Here is a 16948-nt window from a genome sequence, read left to right on the forward strand (position 1 = left end):
TCCCTCTTATGAATCATGGTAAGAAATGCCTGCGGAGCACTGGCTAAAGAACCTTGCCTTCCCTCTCTCTAGAGCACCAAGACTTTCTGGACAAACTCGACATCACACTCACGGTGAGAAAGGTCATGACTGAGTGAAGAGAAGCACAGGGCAGTTCTGTCCACTGACTTCCTGATTCCTGCTGTGAACACACTCAGTGACTATGGCATGGACTCTGAAGATTTGGAACCTCAAGCTCCAGAAATACTTTAGAAGTCTGGGTGAGTGGGATAACAGGCTCCCAAAGCCTGTGTCAGATACTCAAGGGAAGCCAATAAAGAGCATTTCCTGTGGCTCAGCAAAGGATGACAGAACTGAGAAAATGCTTTTAAAGATGAAAGAAAAAAAAAAAGATATTTATGAAGAAATCTTGAAGTAAGAAATGAAAAGGAGATATCAGATGGTAACAGGGAAGACATTTGTAAGTTATGAACTGTGGCCCTGATAGAAGGGTAAAGATTGCAATGTCATTTAAAGGAGTAAGAATGAAATGTAAATGCTCTTAACTTGTCAAAGGGATTAAGTCAGAATGTGTCAGGAGGAATCCTTTAAAGGGTAAAATAGACCAGTGAAGCAGGTGAAATGGAGAGCAAAACAGCACAGCTACATAAATGGTTCTTTGCCAAAGTAAGAAACTTGTCCATTTGGGGAAGGAGAAAGGTAAAGCAGAGGAGAGGAAGTAAAGGAAATTGCAGATATGGAGAACAAAATGTGGATTGCCAACACCTGAGAAGGAGCCAAGAGGTATAATCAGAGCAGGAAGATATTGACAGCATCTGTGGATGCCATTAGAGGCTTGCACAGTCAGTGCTATGTAGTGTGAAAGGAAGCAAAGATCTTTAAAGGACATGGTGTTATGATCAAAAGAGAGAAAAGTACTGAAAGTAGCCACTCTGGAAGAGGAGAAGAAAGAGCTGAAGAATGGTGTTACATAGGGAAAGAAAATCTATTCATTACAGGAAACAAAGCTCCTTTTACCTTTTCTTTAAACTGTCTTCTCTTCATCTATGTTTCTGACAGCATCCATCACTTTGATAGCTGATCACAGCATCTAGCAATCTAAATCTCCTCCCTATGGAGCTTCTTTTGTAATGTTACCCTAATAAGATGCAAAAATTCTGAGCCCAAAGAGTGACAAATTTGCGGCATGTATTTTGCTGCATGTGAAAAATACAGCAGATGCTGAAGAATAGTCTGACTTCCAGCCCAGGTAGCATCATGAAGCTGGAAGCATGAGACAAGAATTTTAGGCTTTTAAAGCATCTGCTCCCTCCATTTTCTTTATTATGTATATATTTACGCGGGAGCCACAGAAACAAAACAAAGGGTTTGAAAGAAACACGAAATCATAAATACACAAAAATACTTCCTCCCTGCATGTTAAATACACATACGCATATGGGGCTCCCAGTGATACCTCTGCAGACAATGAGGCACACTGGGAAGGAAGATGAGGTGCCCTGGTCTAGTGACAGTATTGAAAGGCACTACACCTATAGCAGAAAAAAAAGTCTCCCTAGCTACCAAGTTAAAATCTAAACTAGCTGCTGCAAATTGCTAAATTGACAAAACAGATGTAGGAGATGTTCATCTTGAACCACTCTTTTGCCTTTCAGATATGGTGACCTCCAGTCTCTGTCCTTGCCATGGTCAGGAACAAGTGCAACCTCTCAGCTGTTTGCGGGCTCCAAGCAGCAGCAATTCCCTTTCATTTGTTTCTCAGTCCTGTCACATGAATTATGGATGACTCCTGCCTAGGCCTGCTGAGTTTTATATGGAAGTGGACCACATAGCACACAAAATGCTGTCCTCTGTATTGACCAAGAAATTTTGGTGTTGCAGACATAACTGAAAACTATGGAACAACATAAACGAGCGGATTAATATACTGATGGATTTCTTTTTCTTGCTGACAGTATCAGGCTCTTATGTCAATAATGAAACAGGTTGGAAAAAAGTACACTTAAATAGTAAAGGCTTTAGAAAAGTAAAGGGTCGTGCAAATTACTGAGTCATCTCTGGAGATAGCTTCTCACATTTGAATCTAAACAAAGAAGAACTGCTCCCTGACTTTAAATATGCTGATATATATTGATGTGCCTCAGATCCTACCATCTCTAAATATATGCAGAAAGATTAGCTTAATAGTTTGCCAAGGCTGTGTTTTTCTTAAATACTGCAACTTTCTTGACTGAACTATGACCAAAGAAAGTATTCTTAGTAGTGGACTCACAAATAAGCTTTAAGTATTTGCACTGAAATACTGGAACACGGGGATGTAATACACATAAAATGCTAATAATAAAGAAAAAAACCCAAACACAAAGCTCCTCGATGCTCTATTAAGGACTTTGAAAAAATGGTTTGGAGCTCAACCCTTAGCTCTGAGTATAATGGAAGATACATTTCACTGTAGGCTTTGTTGTTTTAAACCCAGCATAACTCAGCTAAGGTTGACAGCACAGCTAGTCATGGTCACTGAAATAGTCCAAATCACTGAAAAAGCATCACAGTCTCAAACTCTCTGAACCCTTTTAATACTGATGGTACAATACTGTGGGGAGTAATAGTGTAACATGATCTGGACTTCATCTAGACCAAGGAGGTAGCAATTGCCTTAAAATTTCAGCAAGCACTCAAGTTCAACTGAGCAGTTTCTGAAGCAACTGCACTGCTTGGGTTCCTGCAAGAGCCTTGTTTGTGTGCGGCAGAGCTGCTAACTACCAGCAATTGAAGAGTTACAGCTTTCTCTTATCACAAAACTCACAACTTAAATACAATTGCTAATCATTTAGCTCATATAACCAAATTAATTCTGAAGTGCAAATTCAAGTGCAGCCTTTAAGCCTTTTGAAATTCTGCTGTTAAGCACAATCTTGAAGAATTTGACATTGCATTTCGATTACACTGTATCTCAGCAAGCTTGATATAGAAGAGCATCTGTCTTTATTGATGCCAAGGGGATCTCAAAGGATTCACAGCCAAGGAGCATCAGGACTTTTGAATGATGAATATCCTGTCTGTGATGAAACAAGTATATTTTGTATCACTTCCCACCAGCTATGCCACAATAACCTCAGAAAGCCAATCTAACGTTGTCTGCAGATTTGAAAAAGACAACTTGCCAAATGTCACTTCGATGTATACTTGCTCATGAAGTGCCTCCAGGAAAATATGTCTAGAAACAAGAAATTTGCTGATTCCCCAGCTGACAAGAGAAACACCAAAGGGCAGCAAGAGGCAGGAGAGAATCGTACTGACCTGTGTGCGGGTTGAGAAGGATACTGCCAGGCGGTATCCCTGCAGCTTCAAGTGGAAGAATGATATAGCTGGTGTTGCTGGGGGCCACCTGGCCACTCATCCCATTCTCTGGGTAGGACACACTGCCTGAAGAGCTGGCTGTTACTCCAGGGACAAGAGATGCACTTTGGAGAGGCTGATGTATTCGTGACAGTGATCCTGAGGAGCCAGCACTGCTGGAAGACTCTGAGCCTAAGAGGGAGAAACGACCACAGCAGGAGAGGGGGTTACAAGGGACCACAGACCCCATCAGATCGTGCACATATGTGAGGAGAGCCTGCACAGACTGCAAAGGCATGCACCCACTCCATGCCCAGCTAGGAGCGGGGTTTTCACTCCCTGCTGAGCCCAGTATCCCATGGTAATTTTCACAATTCAAAAGATGGCTTTACTCCTGCAACATCTGCTCCCTCCCAGCCAGTAAACCAAAGACAACACAAAATGCTCAGCATGTATTTATAATGCCAAAGTATTGGTTCATAAGGTGTAAAAACTAAACATAGAGTTTATAAATGAAAAAAACCCAACAAAATAACCACCACAAAAAACCCCAAAACAAAACAAAAACATGACACAAAACTCCCACCATTTTCTGTAAGAAAAAAGCAGCAACTGAAGTATCAGTCAAATAACAAGGTAGCTGTGCAATATACATGTCAATTTAAAGCTGCCCAAGGCATTACTTAAGACTTTTGCCACTTTGAGTTTTCAGCACCTAAACTATTAAAATTGAGTTCTTAGAGAGCATCCAAAGGAGGACAATGAAGATGGTGAAGAGCCTTGATGGGAAGCTGTATGAGGAGCAGCTGAGGGCATTTGGTCTGTTCAGCCTGGAGGAGACTGAGGGGAGACCTCACTGCAGTTACAACTTCCTTGTGAGGGGGAAGAGGAGGGGCAGGCAGTGATCTCTTCTCTGTGGTGATCAGTGAGTGACAAGACCCAGGGGAACGGCCTGAAGTTGTGTCACGGGAGGTTTAGGTTGGATATTAGAAAAAGATTCTTCACCCAGAGGGTGGCTGGGCACTGGAACAGGCTGCCCAGGGCAGTGGTCACAGCACCAAACTTAGCAGAGTTCAGGCACAGGGTGTGACTCTTAGGGATGGTCCTGTGAAGAACCAGGAGCTGGACTCAATGATCCTTGTGGGTCTCTTCCAACTCGGCATATTCTGTGAAATCAAATGTACTAAATGGCATCTGTGCCTGCAAGGATGGGGAGACTTATTATTTTAAAACCCAAATATAATTTCCAAACTTCTGAGATATTACTTGATTAGATTTCAATTTGCTTCACATAAGAAAAGACAAGAATCTCTGAGAGCTTAAGGCTCAGGTGATCAGCTTCCTGAAAACAGGATGTTATGAATGCTTTGCCTCCAAAGCAAAGTATGTTTTAATTGCAACTTCTTTAATTTTACTTTTGTGCAATGTCTATGCATCTAAGCTTCATAAGGCCCACCTGCAGGCATAGACTAAAAGCAAAGACAGAACTCATACTTCAGTTTTAGCAAACTTCTTCGAGGAGAAATTATATCCTTTCAGATATGGGATACTGCAGGTGGACCCCGCAGGAGACTGCTTAGAACCTCAAATTAATTTTCAGTCCAAGACATATTTATCCATCTTCTTCAAACTTCCTATTCATACAGCAGCTACTACAGAGACAGTCCCCTTTGTAAGCTTTGCACTGCCATCAGCAGGACCCTGAATCTTCTTCTCCAGTATGTGATCAAGTAAGTTACAGAGATTTCACAAGAAATTTTTGATTTCTACAAATACATTTCAAAGTTCTATTAGTTGCTATATTTTTCCCCTCCTTGTAGACCGAGGTTGGAAATGTAGAAATATTCCTGTAGGAATAGTTTTATTTATTGGATAACTTCAGATTTCAGTGTTTCTACAAATTGCAGAATTATTCCTGGAGGTCATCCTCATCGAGCTGAAAATAGTATTTGGCATCTTCCTTGCAACTGTAAAAGCAACTGCTGGAATCTAATTTTCCTTCTACATCAGCTACAAGGTCTTTTCCCTGCATGTCCTGAGCCTTTCTATGTGACCTTCATGTTGGTTCTTTGAGTTCTTGCTTTACTTTCTCCTCTTTTCCTTCACCTTTTGAATTCCGCAGGTCAGAAAGCTACCTGGAGATGGTAAGGGTGAGGAGATTTCGTGAACCTCCCACTATTTCTAAGTGTTTAAGTAACACTAAGCCCAAATTCAGACTCTCTCCACAGTTTTTGCTATTTGGAAGAAATACTGTTAGCATAAAAGCAGATTGTAGCTCTGACATTCAGTTGTTTTTTTCTTTCCCTCTTTTCAGCTATTTATATGCCAGAATCACTGATTGATCTATAGCAGCTTCTGAATGATAAAAGTCAGAGGAATGCTATGAATTCAGATGTACTCATCAAATGATAGGCAGAGGCAGTGGAATATCCTCTGAAGCTTTCACCTTAGATTGGTCAAGCTGACAGCTTTGAAATGTCTGCCTTAAAACATCTGAGATCTGCTCTCACATGGCAGTAGATCGAGCTAGTGGTTTTGACAGAGAACAAATAAGTCACAAAACCGTATCAAGAATTTTCTGAATATTTGAAAAAAAATAAATCTCAGAAATCACTACTTTATCAATTTTGCCCCCATTTATCCTGTAAAAGAATAATCTACTTTGTTTTTTTTTCCATCACTATAACTTATTTCCTATCATTTTAAGTCTAGACCTATTAAGCCAAGCAAATGTAAATTCCAACACTGATGTTTGGAAATTAACATCAATTAATCTTGTCTTTGTAGCTCTGATTAGCTGTTTTCACGCTGTCTAAATTTGGAATAAAAAGTCACCACACAATGAATTCAGTACTGTGGAAAAGGGAGAAAAATGAACTTTCTGACTTTATTCAGATGCACATTAAGAGATGTCTCGCTAAAGATTCTGGAAAGGAACTCAGACTAAATGAGATTTTTGCCCCCATTACACAATCCAACCTCCTTTTTTCCAGTATGTAATGACGGATACTTCTTCTAGATTATTCTATAATTTTTTTCCTGCTTCACAGTTGACATAATAATAACCTTCACATTCTCATAACTTTCCATTAATATATTTTTAAGTATTCTGAGAGATACAGCAGTTCAGAGTTGTAAAAGAAAAAGAGACAGAAAAATCACCACAAATGCTTAATAGCTCAGAGGGTTTGCAGAGGGAGAGAAGCATGGGAGTACCATTAATTTTCCAATATTCTAAGCACTAGTGAGCGATGGAACATGTCTTGCTCGATTTTATTTCAGTCAGCATTCAGTATCTTATGACTTCTAACATCTCTGCTCATCCCACCTTCCAAGTCCAAGGCAAGTTTTTCCTTTCCTATCAACTAGACTGTCAGGATCTATCTGCCACTTAGTCCAGACAGTCAATTTTTCAGGACAGTAGAGTGCTGGAAGTATTTTGGTCTTGGATATAGTTACTTAGATTAGAAATATTTAATTGTTGCTTCTGTAAGTCACTTGCTTTTCTCTGTATACCCACATATTTAGGTTGGTTTTTTTTAATTATAATGGTACATGCTCATGGAAACGTGATTATTTCTCTGCAAGCTGCACTTCTAAAAATAAAACTGATGTTTCAGCACAGTCAGTTGGTGGGAAGATTATGACTGGAAGCAGTTGGCTCATGACTTACTGCACATACATCAATATTCTGACAGTTTCTGTTTGACTTAGAAGATCCATCAGGCTACTGCCTGATTCAAGAAAAAAATAAGAAAGCAGAAATCCAGTTCCAAAACTGAGAGAAAAAATATAATACATAGGACACTTCATTAAAACAAACAAACTAAACCAAAAAACAACCAACCAACCAACCAAAGAGACCAAAAAACCACCAACACAAAAAAAAAAAAAAAACACCAACAAAAAAACCCTCCCAAAAAATAAAAATATCCCCAAACTCAAAAACCAAACCCAGGAAAGTTAATGTATTGAAATGCCTGCAGTATAATCGTCTTTCCCCAACAGGAGTAGCAATGAACACCTAACAGGAGAGATTAGACTCTGTCTCCAGTTACTTGGAGCTCTGCCAAGGAACTTAATGATCCCTACAGACCGGTATCAACACAGCTAACACCCCAGTACAGCCAGCTTTTTGTAAATGAGGGGGAATAATACACTCCAACAGATGTGCATTCCACAGAGGGGAAAATGCATTAAGAGAAGCTAAAGGTGCAACAATTACAGCTTTCAAGCCTTCCAACAATTATTTAAATAGATATATAGATGGACAGAGAACATTTCTTTGAAACACACCTTGTCTTCCCTCAATTTAATCTATGTTAAAACCTGACAATAACATGGTAGTTGAGGTGCTATATTTTCTCTTGAGTGTTACAGACTGAATAGCTACATCGTTGTCTCCCTGAATGGACAACTATTTCACTTACCACTCCACATGCTTAGTCAGTCCTGGAAAGTCCACTATATTCCTGGAAATCTATACCAACCAACATTTTGTATAATGTCCTAAGTAGTAGGAATACAGTCTGATTGCAATTTGTTAAATTATTAACTCCACCCTCAATATTGAGCTATAGTTTAACACATCTCCGAATATCTACTAAGCTTCAGAATAACAGAGAAGAAAATTTTATTTGCAATATACAATCTGTGTTTTTCAGTAGAAAAGGGTTTTCTAAACAATCAACAGGTGCATGAAAATAACCATCAGAACCAGTACCATAACCATGTAATGAGTTTCAAACAGCCCCTTTTGTGAAGTTTGCAAAAACGAGGTAACATAATTCCTGTACTAAGATCCAATTCCTGTGCAGCTGAATGCAATTAAAGTCTAAGACTAATTGACACGACTGGACTCTACTGCAGAGAACAGCATGTTCTATGATCTCTTGCCTAGGGGGAAGCTAACATCTTTCAGTTCCTGCTTGCTTACTATGTACCATTAATTACTGATTTGTCAGAAGTTAAGGTTAAGGGCAGAACATTTAATTTTGATGACAGTATTAAAAGTGATCCAGAAAGGCTACAATAGTAATACTGCATCACTGTAGACACTCGCCAAGACAGCTGTGAGCCTTCTGTAAAAATCCTGAAAATTTTAATACACTCAAGAAGAGTATTTAACAATGCTTCTGGATGACCACCACTTATACAGAATATTCACATTTAAAGAGGCCACAAATGTTTTCCACTGTTTAGCTCATGAAGAACATTTTGACCAACTAATGACTTCATACTACTTTCATATATAATATATGCAAGACAAAAATGCTTTAAATGTATTACTGTGAATCATAAAGCCCTTCAGAGAACAGACCAGTACTTTCTGTAGAGGAGAACTGAGACAGAACTGGTGCCTACCAGGCTCTGCCATGCTATCAGAGTGGTGTGCCTAATGTTTGTAGCAACACCACTGCAACTCCATTTCAACCACTGTAGTAAAAACAACAAAAAAATAAAGATCACCCACAATAAAAACATGATTAACATTTAAATGCCCGCTGAGGTACGGAAAATCGGGGCTTTCTGTGGCCAGAGTAGAGAAGATATAATGCAAAACATGCACAATGAAGTGCCACCTGGTACCTAATGCACCTTAGAAAACAAATGCAAATAACACACAGGGACTTTGACAGCTGTATGAATGCACTCAGCAATTTTTGGTGAAGGGAAAACACTCTATCAAGATATACTTCCCCACTATTTTTTGAACAGTCATTCTTTTCTGCTTTAATGCCATTCAAAAGCATTTCAGAGAGAAGGGTAGAAATAGTGATTTGGATATTATTTCCTACGACTTTTCCCAGGCTGACTGATTGATTGACTTTGTGTCCTGGTTTTGAAGGTATACATTTGTTTTGACATCCAGTCTTGCTCTTTTCCCCTTCTTCTTCATTTAATTTTGTTTCTTTTTCACTTTCTGAGTCTGAACTAGCTTTCCAATTTAAACACATTCCTTACAAAAAGTCAAAGAACTTAAAAAAGAACACGGAATTTTAATATCCCTGTTGTTTTAAAAATGTATTATAAAAGTTTTCACTTGGAAGCAATTTGGGGTTTGGTGCAGAGTGCAGATGCATTTACAAGTATTGGCATGCTTCAGAAGTCTCTCCTTTAATACATTTCCTAAGTGCATCCTTTATTATGCTTGATTTTAACACTGAAACGGCTACTTAAAATATTATTCTTGCAATTAGATGTCTCCTCCAAACAAGATTTCCCTGACAACATTTTAAATGGTTTTCACCTCTGCAACACAATGCCACAGAGAAATACATTTATCTTCACTCTACTGAAGGTGAATGATATGAAAAAAGTATAGCAGGAACCTGTCCCTCCTCCCTAATCCATGCACATTAAATTTACAAAAATGACTGAAAGGAGGATGATCTGGGGAACCAAAGGCCTGTCAGTCTGCCCTTAGTGTGAGAAAACTTATGAAGCAGATCTATCTTTGGTGCCAGTATGTGGCATGTACAGGATAACCAGGGGACCAACCTGATCTCCTCCAATGACAAGGTGACCCACTTAGTGGATGAGAGCAAAAGGCTATGGTTGTTGTACACCCAGACTTGAGTAAAGCCTTTAACACTGTCTTCCATAGCACTCTTATGGAAAAACTGGCTGCTCGTGGCCTGGATGGATGCACATTTCATCCTGGCTGATGGCCAGGTCTAGAGTAGGGGAGAATGGAGTAGCATCAAGTTGGCAGCCAGTCACAAGTGGTGTTCCCTAGGGCTCAGTATTGTCGCCAGTCATGTTTAATATCTTTATCCATGATCTGGACAAGGGGATCAAGCGCGCTCTCAAAGAAGCTTGCCGATGACACCAACCTGGGAGGGAGTGTTGATATGCTGGAGGGTAGAAAGGCTCCACAGAGGAATCTGAACAGACTGGATCAATGGGCCAAGGCTAATTTTATGAGGTTCAATGAGACCAAGTGCCAGGTCCTGCACTTGGGTCACTACAACCCCATGCAGTAGTACAGGCCTGGGAGAGAGTAGCTGAAATGCTGCCTGGTGGAAAAGGACCTGAGGATGTCGGTGAAAAGCTGGCTGGATGAGCCAGCAGTGTGCCCAGATGGCCAAGAAGGCCAGTGGCATCCCATTTATATCAGAAATATTTTGGTCAATAGAACCATAGAGTGCTATCTGACCAATCCAGGTTTGATAAACTGGGTGTAAATTAAGTGCTGCCCATAAAACACTCTCAAGCTGGGAGAGTACTAAGTGCTAAGTATTGATTACTACTTGTCCTGCACTATATGTATCAAGTGAACCAATCTGATGAGCTCATTATTTATTATGCACTTTTGCACTAAAGCATTAATAGAGTAGCTTAATGGCATAGCTTGAAATGACTTGGATCCAGACCCTGTGACTCACTCATATGTTAATGCACCCATAAAGTTAATGCAAATAAATGCAGAATTCCCACCACGTTCATAGTCTCCTTAAATGTTGCTTTCATTTAATGGAAATTAAACAAGGAAATGGAGAGATTGTGGGACCTCTGTGAGTCCAGTATTTCTGCCTGCTTCCACCATAGCCTCATTTGCCAACAGCAAGGCAAGGCTGTACTCCAAGATATAGATGATCTGCATTTTAGCAAGGACAACAAGATGTTCTTGGATTTCTCATAAGATTTATGACATTTAACTACTCACAATTCAGAAATATTGAGATCAATAAAAAGGTAAAAACTGTGCTTTCTCCAAAAGGATTGCCACATTTTCAGGCTCCAAGTGCAGACGGTGTCCAAATAGGATGTGCACAAAAAACACACCAAGAAAATCCTACCTTTCTCCTATGATTTTCAAACCACAGGCACCACGTTTTTTTCTTGGTTCCTAAAAAGTCAACACCAGGTGCCCAAGGATATTAGCATCCATAGATAGAAATACACATCTGGATGCAAGAAATACAACTGTTTATGTATTTCACCACCTAGTCCAACCACAGGGGTCAGACTACATGTTCTCTGAAGGGCCCTTCCAATGCAAACCATTCTGTGATATACCCTATTCAGACAAGTACCAGTTCAGCCATTTATCACCATGCAACAAGAACCACTGTGAATCCAATACATTACTAGCTACCTGTTTTAGACAGTTTGCCGGTACTTCTGTTACTTGATGAGCTATCTCCTCTTGTCAGGACAGTTATCCCACCAAAACTGGCTGTCTTTGTTATGGCTGGCTTCAAATTTCGATTTGAGCTGTCCGAGTCTGTGCTGCTCCATGGCCTCTGGTGGTCTGTCCACTTTAATTCATTCTCTGTACTGCTCTGTCGACTGCCAGATGTCTTCCCAATGCTGTCTCTATTACCCCTACAGAAATCAGGAAACAAAAATTTATACACAAATAAACGCATGTCACGGCAGAGTCCATCTTTGGGTACCCTGCAGCAACCCTAATAAACAAAATGGAAATACTCTGCATTTATGAAAGTATGCCTGAAACAGGATTTGACCCCCATATTCATCTGCATTCAGCATGTAAACACTGCTATACCTTTTTACATGCACAGCACTTACTAGTGCTCCCCTTTTGCAAATACCCTAACAGCACTTCACCAGATGGGGCTGACATAGCACTATTATGCAGCAGTGATGCAGCATTTCTGTCGGCTGTTGAGTGTTTTCTCCTCTCAGCAAACTTCTCACTTTTCTGTCCATCCCTTGGGATGTTTTTCCCACCAACTTTACTTGCCCCTCTACCTCTGTCATGTCCATCTTCCTTATTTCTATTGCACCTAACTCCCATGCATTATCAGTTTTGTGAAGTCACCCAAAGCCTTCCCTAAACATGTATCTTCTCAATGGAACCCCAAACTCATCACTGCTAACACTCCACCTAGAGATGAATGAGTTGGTTTGCTTTATTTCCCCCTCCGCATGCAGCAATTGCAAGAATCTCTGGGTAGAGGCTGTCTGTCCGTGAACAGTTGCAGAGCATCCAGTGTAATATGAGTAACAACACAGTAAACTGTGACCGGAATTTTGAGGAGAATTTGCCTTATTTATGGTGAACTTTTACACTGTACTGTTAAAATGACAAAACCACAATGCCTATAACAGCTTAGTGCACCATGACTGTTATCCCAAGGGATACCCTTAACACTGACTTTGGAAGGCTTTTAGAAGATGTTTTCCACCCCTATTATTTTACAGTATAATACCTCACAGGCTCACAGCACTTTGTACAAATCAAAAAGCATGGGACTACATCTATTTAATTTTTTTGGTCCTCCTCTTTCTCCTTGTGAACCTGGTTCCTGCTTTTTATTGGGAGAACCTTCTGAGCTGTGTCACTTGGGACATGAAGGAGCAGCGTGTCAAAGATGGGATCAGGCTGCTGCATTCCTTGCCTGTGAACAGAACCTCTCACCAATGCAATCAGCAGTATAAACCTGTTGACCCAGACTGTGGGAAAGCATGAAGAGAAACAGCACAGAAGCAACAAGGCAAAACCAGGAAAAAATATTTTAAAAATAAATCATCCTTTAATATTTAATCAGAAAGAAACATACTAAAGTATATTATTTAAAGACTCTTTTCACTCTTGTAATCAGAAATTAACAAGTCTCTTATATTTATATTATTGTGGAAAAGAGGAAGAGAAACAGAATGCTTTTGTATCCCCATTCTCTGTGGCTTTGGGTTGCGTAAATTTTTTTTAGTTCTCCAAACCTAAACAGATATTCATTATTAAGAGTGTTTGTATGTGGATGCCTTCTTACTCCTGCATGTCCAGTCCAAGACTCTCAGATCATCAAGATTAACTCAAAGGAGGAAAGTTTCTTTGCCTGCTGCCTGTGGTCTGCAGAAGCAGATGCTCCAGCACTGTTCCTCATCTGGTGCAACCTCTCCATCCCCTCTGTGGCTGCTGTGATGACATGCTGAGTCAGCAACCACAGAGCAAATAAATAAAAATCTATGTAATTTATGCAATAAAAATAAATATTAAATAAACACAGATTTAAAAAGGCATAAGCTATCACTCCTACATATGGAAATCCCAATGCATACACACATCTAGTGATCACTCTATTTCTTCCTAGCTATCCATGTGCCTTAGTGGAAGAGCATGCTTCTGAAAGCATCCATTGCTTCTGCCTGCTCTGCTTAAGGCTTGTAACAGCTGACTGACTTTTAAAGCAACTTGGCATGCTCAGCTCTGGTTGATCTGAACTGTGAGAGCTCATGGTGGGGGAAGACAACCTTCCTTAGACCCATGGAAAAACACTTCCATGACTACACTGGGTCTTTCACTGATCCAGTGCGTCATCTGGTAAAAACATCGTCCATGAAAACAGGGATTGACTCTTACTGATTAGGCTTGGGATACAATTTCAGATATGAGTTACATCTGAATGTTCTCTGGGTGGAAGGAATCAGAGTTGGGAAGACAAAGTTCACAGAGAAAAAGTTTCAAAACATAGCTGCTTTGGATAACAGAACTTCGATCGGTTTGGCCTTAATGCACTATTACTTCAGCTTTTCATAAATCAACAAAAGGAAAAAAGGTCAGTCTGGGCACTAGTCTATGAAACGTGCCTGTGAATATGCTCCAGCAAAAGTGAGCTTCCACCAGCTACAGTCACCCTCAAATGTGGCAGTTTGAACAGATGGACACCTGGAAGTCTCATACGGTTCCTGAGACAGTGATCCATAAAACCAAAGGAAAGGGTCCTGGTTTTACCTCCACATTCAGAGAGCATGGGATGAGTGGGATAGAACTCCTTCTCCATGTTCCTTTCCAACCAGAAAAATGACATACCCACAAGGTATGTCAAGGTCTCCCTCAGCAAGGACACAGACAGAATCACAAATGAGAGTTACTGGGAAATGAATATTAAATAAAGTCATACAAACCTGAACAGCTGTCTTTTCTTATGGGTATCATTGCATATGCTACTGTCTTCCAACAGCCTACTGAAAAATGAAAAGAAAGATTATGCTAACAAATAGAGTAATTCAAATTTATCTCATCTGTAAAGTTATATTAGATTTCTAGAAACATCTTCCAACTTCTGCTAGATTCAGTTTAAAAAAACAGGGCTAAAATTGCCCCCTCCTCCCTCTTCCGTAACTGCGCACAGTCAATTGAACATAAGAAACATCAGCCTGGAAGGCTGAAATCCATTTAGCATTTTCTGTTGTCAAGTAAGGTAATTCTCAGAAGCCAAGGAACCATACATCTATATCCAAAGGAAAATTCATAAAAATATCACCTAATAAAAACATAAAAAATGCAAGCCAGCAAAATACTGCATATGTAATTTTAAGTACTTGTTAAGTCACTTAGAAGTCTCTGCAGCTCAGAGAAATGCTCAGGCTCTCTGACAAAAAAAGAAAGGCAAAGCACTTAAACCATACCCAACTTTCAACACAGCAAATCAACAGGACTGCTCATGTGTGCAGAGCCAAGTGTAAGTTCAAATGCTTCACCTGATCAAAGGCTGTAGGGCATGAAGCAAGCAAAGCACTGTTCTGAGGAGCACAGCTGAGTCTCCCTCAGGACAGCAACAGTTCAGGCAGTACAATTTCCAGCCTGGCCTTTTATGGCCTCCACTTGGATATGCATCCTCACACCAGGAGAGCAAGTCTGTCAGCTCATGGGTTCAAGAACAGCACACCACGTGCAAATACCAGAACTGGCCACACTCTCCTGCACACAGGTGAGAGATTGAGTACAAAAACCAGGGGAGGCCTGGCTATGAAGTTTGTGGTTTATCCCATAAAGGTACCCACCCTACCCTCAACAGCACAGCCTCTGAATGCCTTCCAGGCTGACTTGGAAATGTGAACAACTGTGTCATGTCTGTTGCCCCAGTCTCTCCTGAGAAGGGATAAATAGGTTTATGATAGCATCTTTTTCTTTACTTTTTGGATTCCTGTGTTGCAATTTTGATTTATTTCAATAAATCACATCTCCATAGTCATGACACAGAAAAATCAGCTGAGGATATATCCTTGGCTCCCAGAATATGAGATGGTTAGATGACAATGGCCATAATCTTTTGAGGGCCTTCCCTCTTTCCACTTACAGAACTGTCCATCAGAAAGGCTGGTTTGTACCATTACTGTGGAGTCATTTTTATGGGAACAGCTTCAGAGATGTAAGGATGGACAGAGAACGAAATGCTGTGAAAGACAGCCTTGCCTTCTTCAAGGGAGTGATAAACAGTTTTAAACCTTCACAGGACAAACCTGCAACAGCACTGCTCAAATATTACCCAGTGAAATTCCCAGTTTTAGTTAAAATCCTTATGACAGCAGAAAGGTGTACAATTTTTAAGATTTTCAGCACATTTCAGCAAACTTATGGCTGTTACAGAGCCAACACTTCACATTAGATTCCTAAAGAGAGTTTCCTCTGCCCTTTGCTTTAAGAGGATTTACCATAATAAAAAGAACATCCACAGCAACTATCACACAGTAATGCTAAGTAAGAATAGGCACAGATACCACCATCTCAACACTACACTGCAGCAGTAAAGCAGGTCCAGCCTGGGGAACTTGTGAGCCTTCACATGCAACAAGTAATGTCAGCATTGCTGCTCAGCCCCACAGGAGAGCAGGTTAAACAACAGAAACACAAGTCTGGTGTTTCATAAATGCCATTATCTAGCCATGGCTAGAGTGCTTTTTAAAGATCAGAAAGTTAAATTCTACAGGCACTCCAGAGACAGAAGGGTCATCTGAAAAGAAAGCTTAGGTGGGCTCCCATTCTTTCCCACAATCTGCTTTTTAAACTGAAATGCAAAGCCTCAGGAGAGCAGTTGTAATATCTTGTTTGCTCAGATACCATATTGCAAGGAAAGCTCTTTTACCCATCTTAAAGCACAAAATCCCTTCAGATAATATGGGTTAAAAATTTGGTCAACAGTCTTCACATTAGTATAAACGATTATAGAACTACAGATAGACAAAATAATAAGAGAAACAGCTAAGTTTAACACACACACACACACAAGCTATTTTTTACCTGTTTTCCACAAAAAGGTTTTCCTGGGAGCAAACTGACTGAAAAATAAAAAAGGCATTGTATCAGACGTTCTAGATATGCTCTGCTGTTCCAATTTCTTCTTGATTTTAGAATTACCTCCCCTGCTCAGGCTTAAGGGGATTTCAATTCATGCATCATTTGCATTTGCAGAAGACAAGAAGGAAAAAAGGTCAAGAATAAGGTCAGGCCAGTAAAATAAATTCCATGCATTAAAATACATTGCCAAGGAGGGGTCTCAGTTTAGAAACAAACTGAAACTTCTCAGCTGTGAGATCTGAAGAAGGCAGTATGTGCAAAATACTGGCAATTTGAAGGGAAAAAACATTTTTGCTGCATAATATAAGGTTCCACTGGTCTGCCCTACACCTCAAAGTAAGACTGCAGGATAGCACAGAGCTGCAGGTAGGAAGGACAAACAGGAGGAAAGCATGCAGTTTTGACAAAGTTCCTGAAAGGGAGAGAAGATACCACAGTACTTAAAAATAGTGTATGATTTCATATTTTACACTTGGAGAGGGAACATTGAGATATAAAATGGTAATAACCTTCTTAATAATAATATTAACAACAATCATAGTCTATCACAAAAAGGTT

At 40.0% G+C, this 16948-nt stretch overlaps 1 protein-coding gene across 18 annotated transcripts in view; it reads right to left on the reverse strand.

Annotated features, from left to right (window-relative positions):
* Positions 1 to 16948, reverse strand: part of ARPP21 (cAMP regulated phosphoprotein 21) — a 138315-nt gene that overhangs the window by 50554 nt on the left and 70813 nt on the right. For 11 of the 18 annotated variants that reach the window (XM_071561449.1, XM_071561448.1, XM_071561463.1 and 8 more), the window contains 4 exons: positions 16334 to 16371; positions 14218 to 14277; positions 11438 to 11670; positions 3301 to 3531 (listed from right to left, as the gene is read on the reverse strand). In XM_071561449.1, the coding sequence (XP_071417550.1) occupies positions 3301 to 3531; positions 11438 to 11670; positions 14218 to 14277; positions 16334 to 16371 (562 nt within the window). The remainder of the gene's footprint in view (positions 1 to 3300; positions 3532 to 11437; positions 11671 to 14217; positions 14278 to 16333; positions 16372 to 16948) is intronic. The other 7 variants (XM_071561460.1, XM_071561465.1, XM_071561466.1 and 4 more) reach the window with 4 other exon arrangements.

The sequence above is a fragment of the Pithys albifrons genome, chromosome 7 (genome assembly GCF_047495875.1).
Source record: "Pithys albifrons albifrons isolate INPA30051 chromosome 7, PitAlb_v1, whole genome shotgun sequence".
In the NCBI taxonomy this organism is placed as follows: Eukaryota; Metazoa; Chordata; class Aves; order Passeriformes; family Thamnophilidae; genus Pithys; species Pithys albifrons.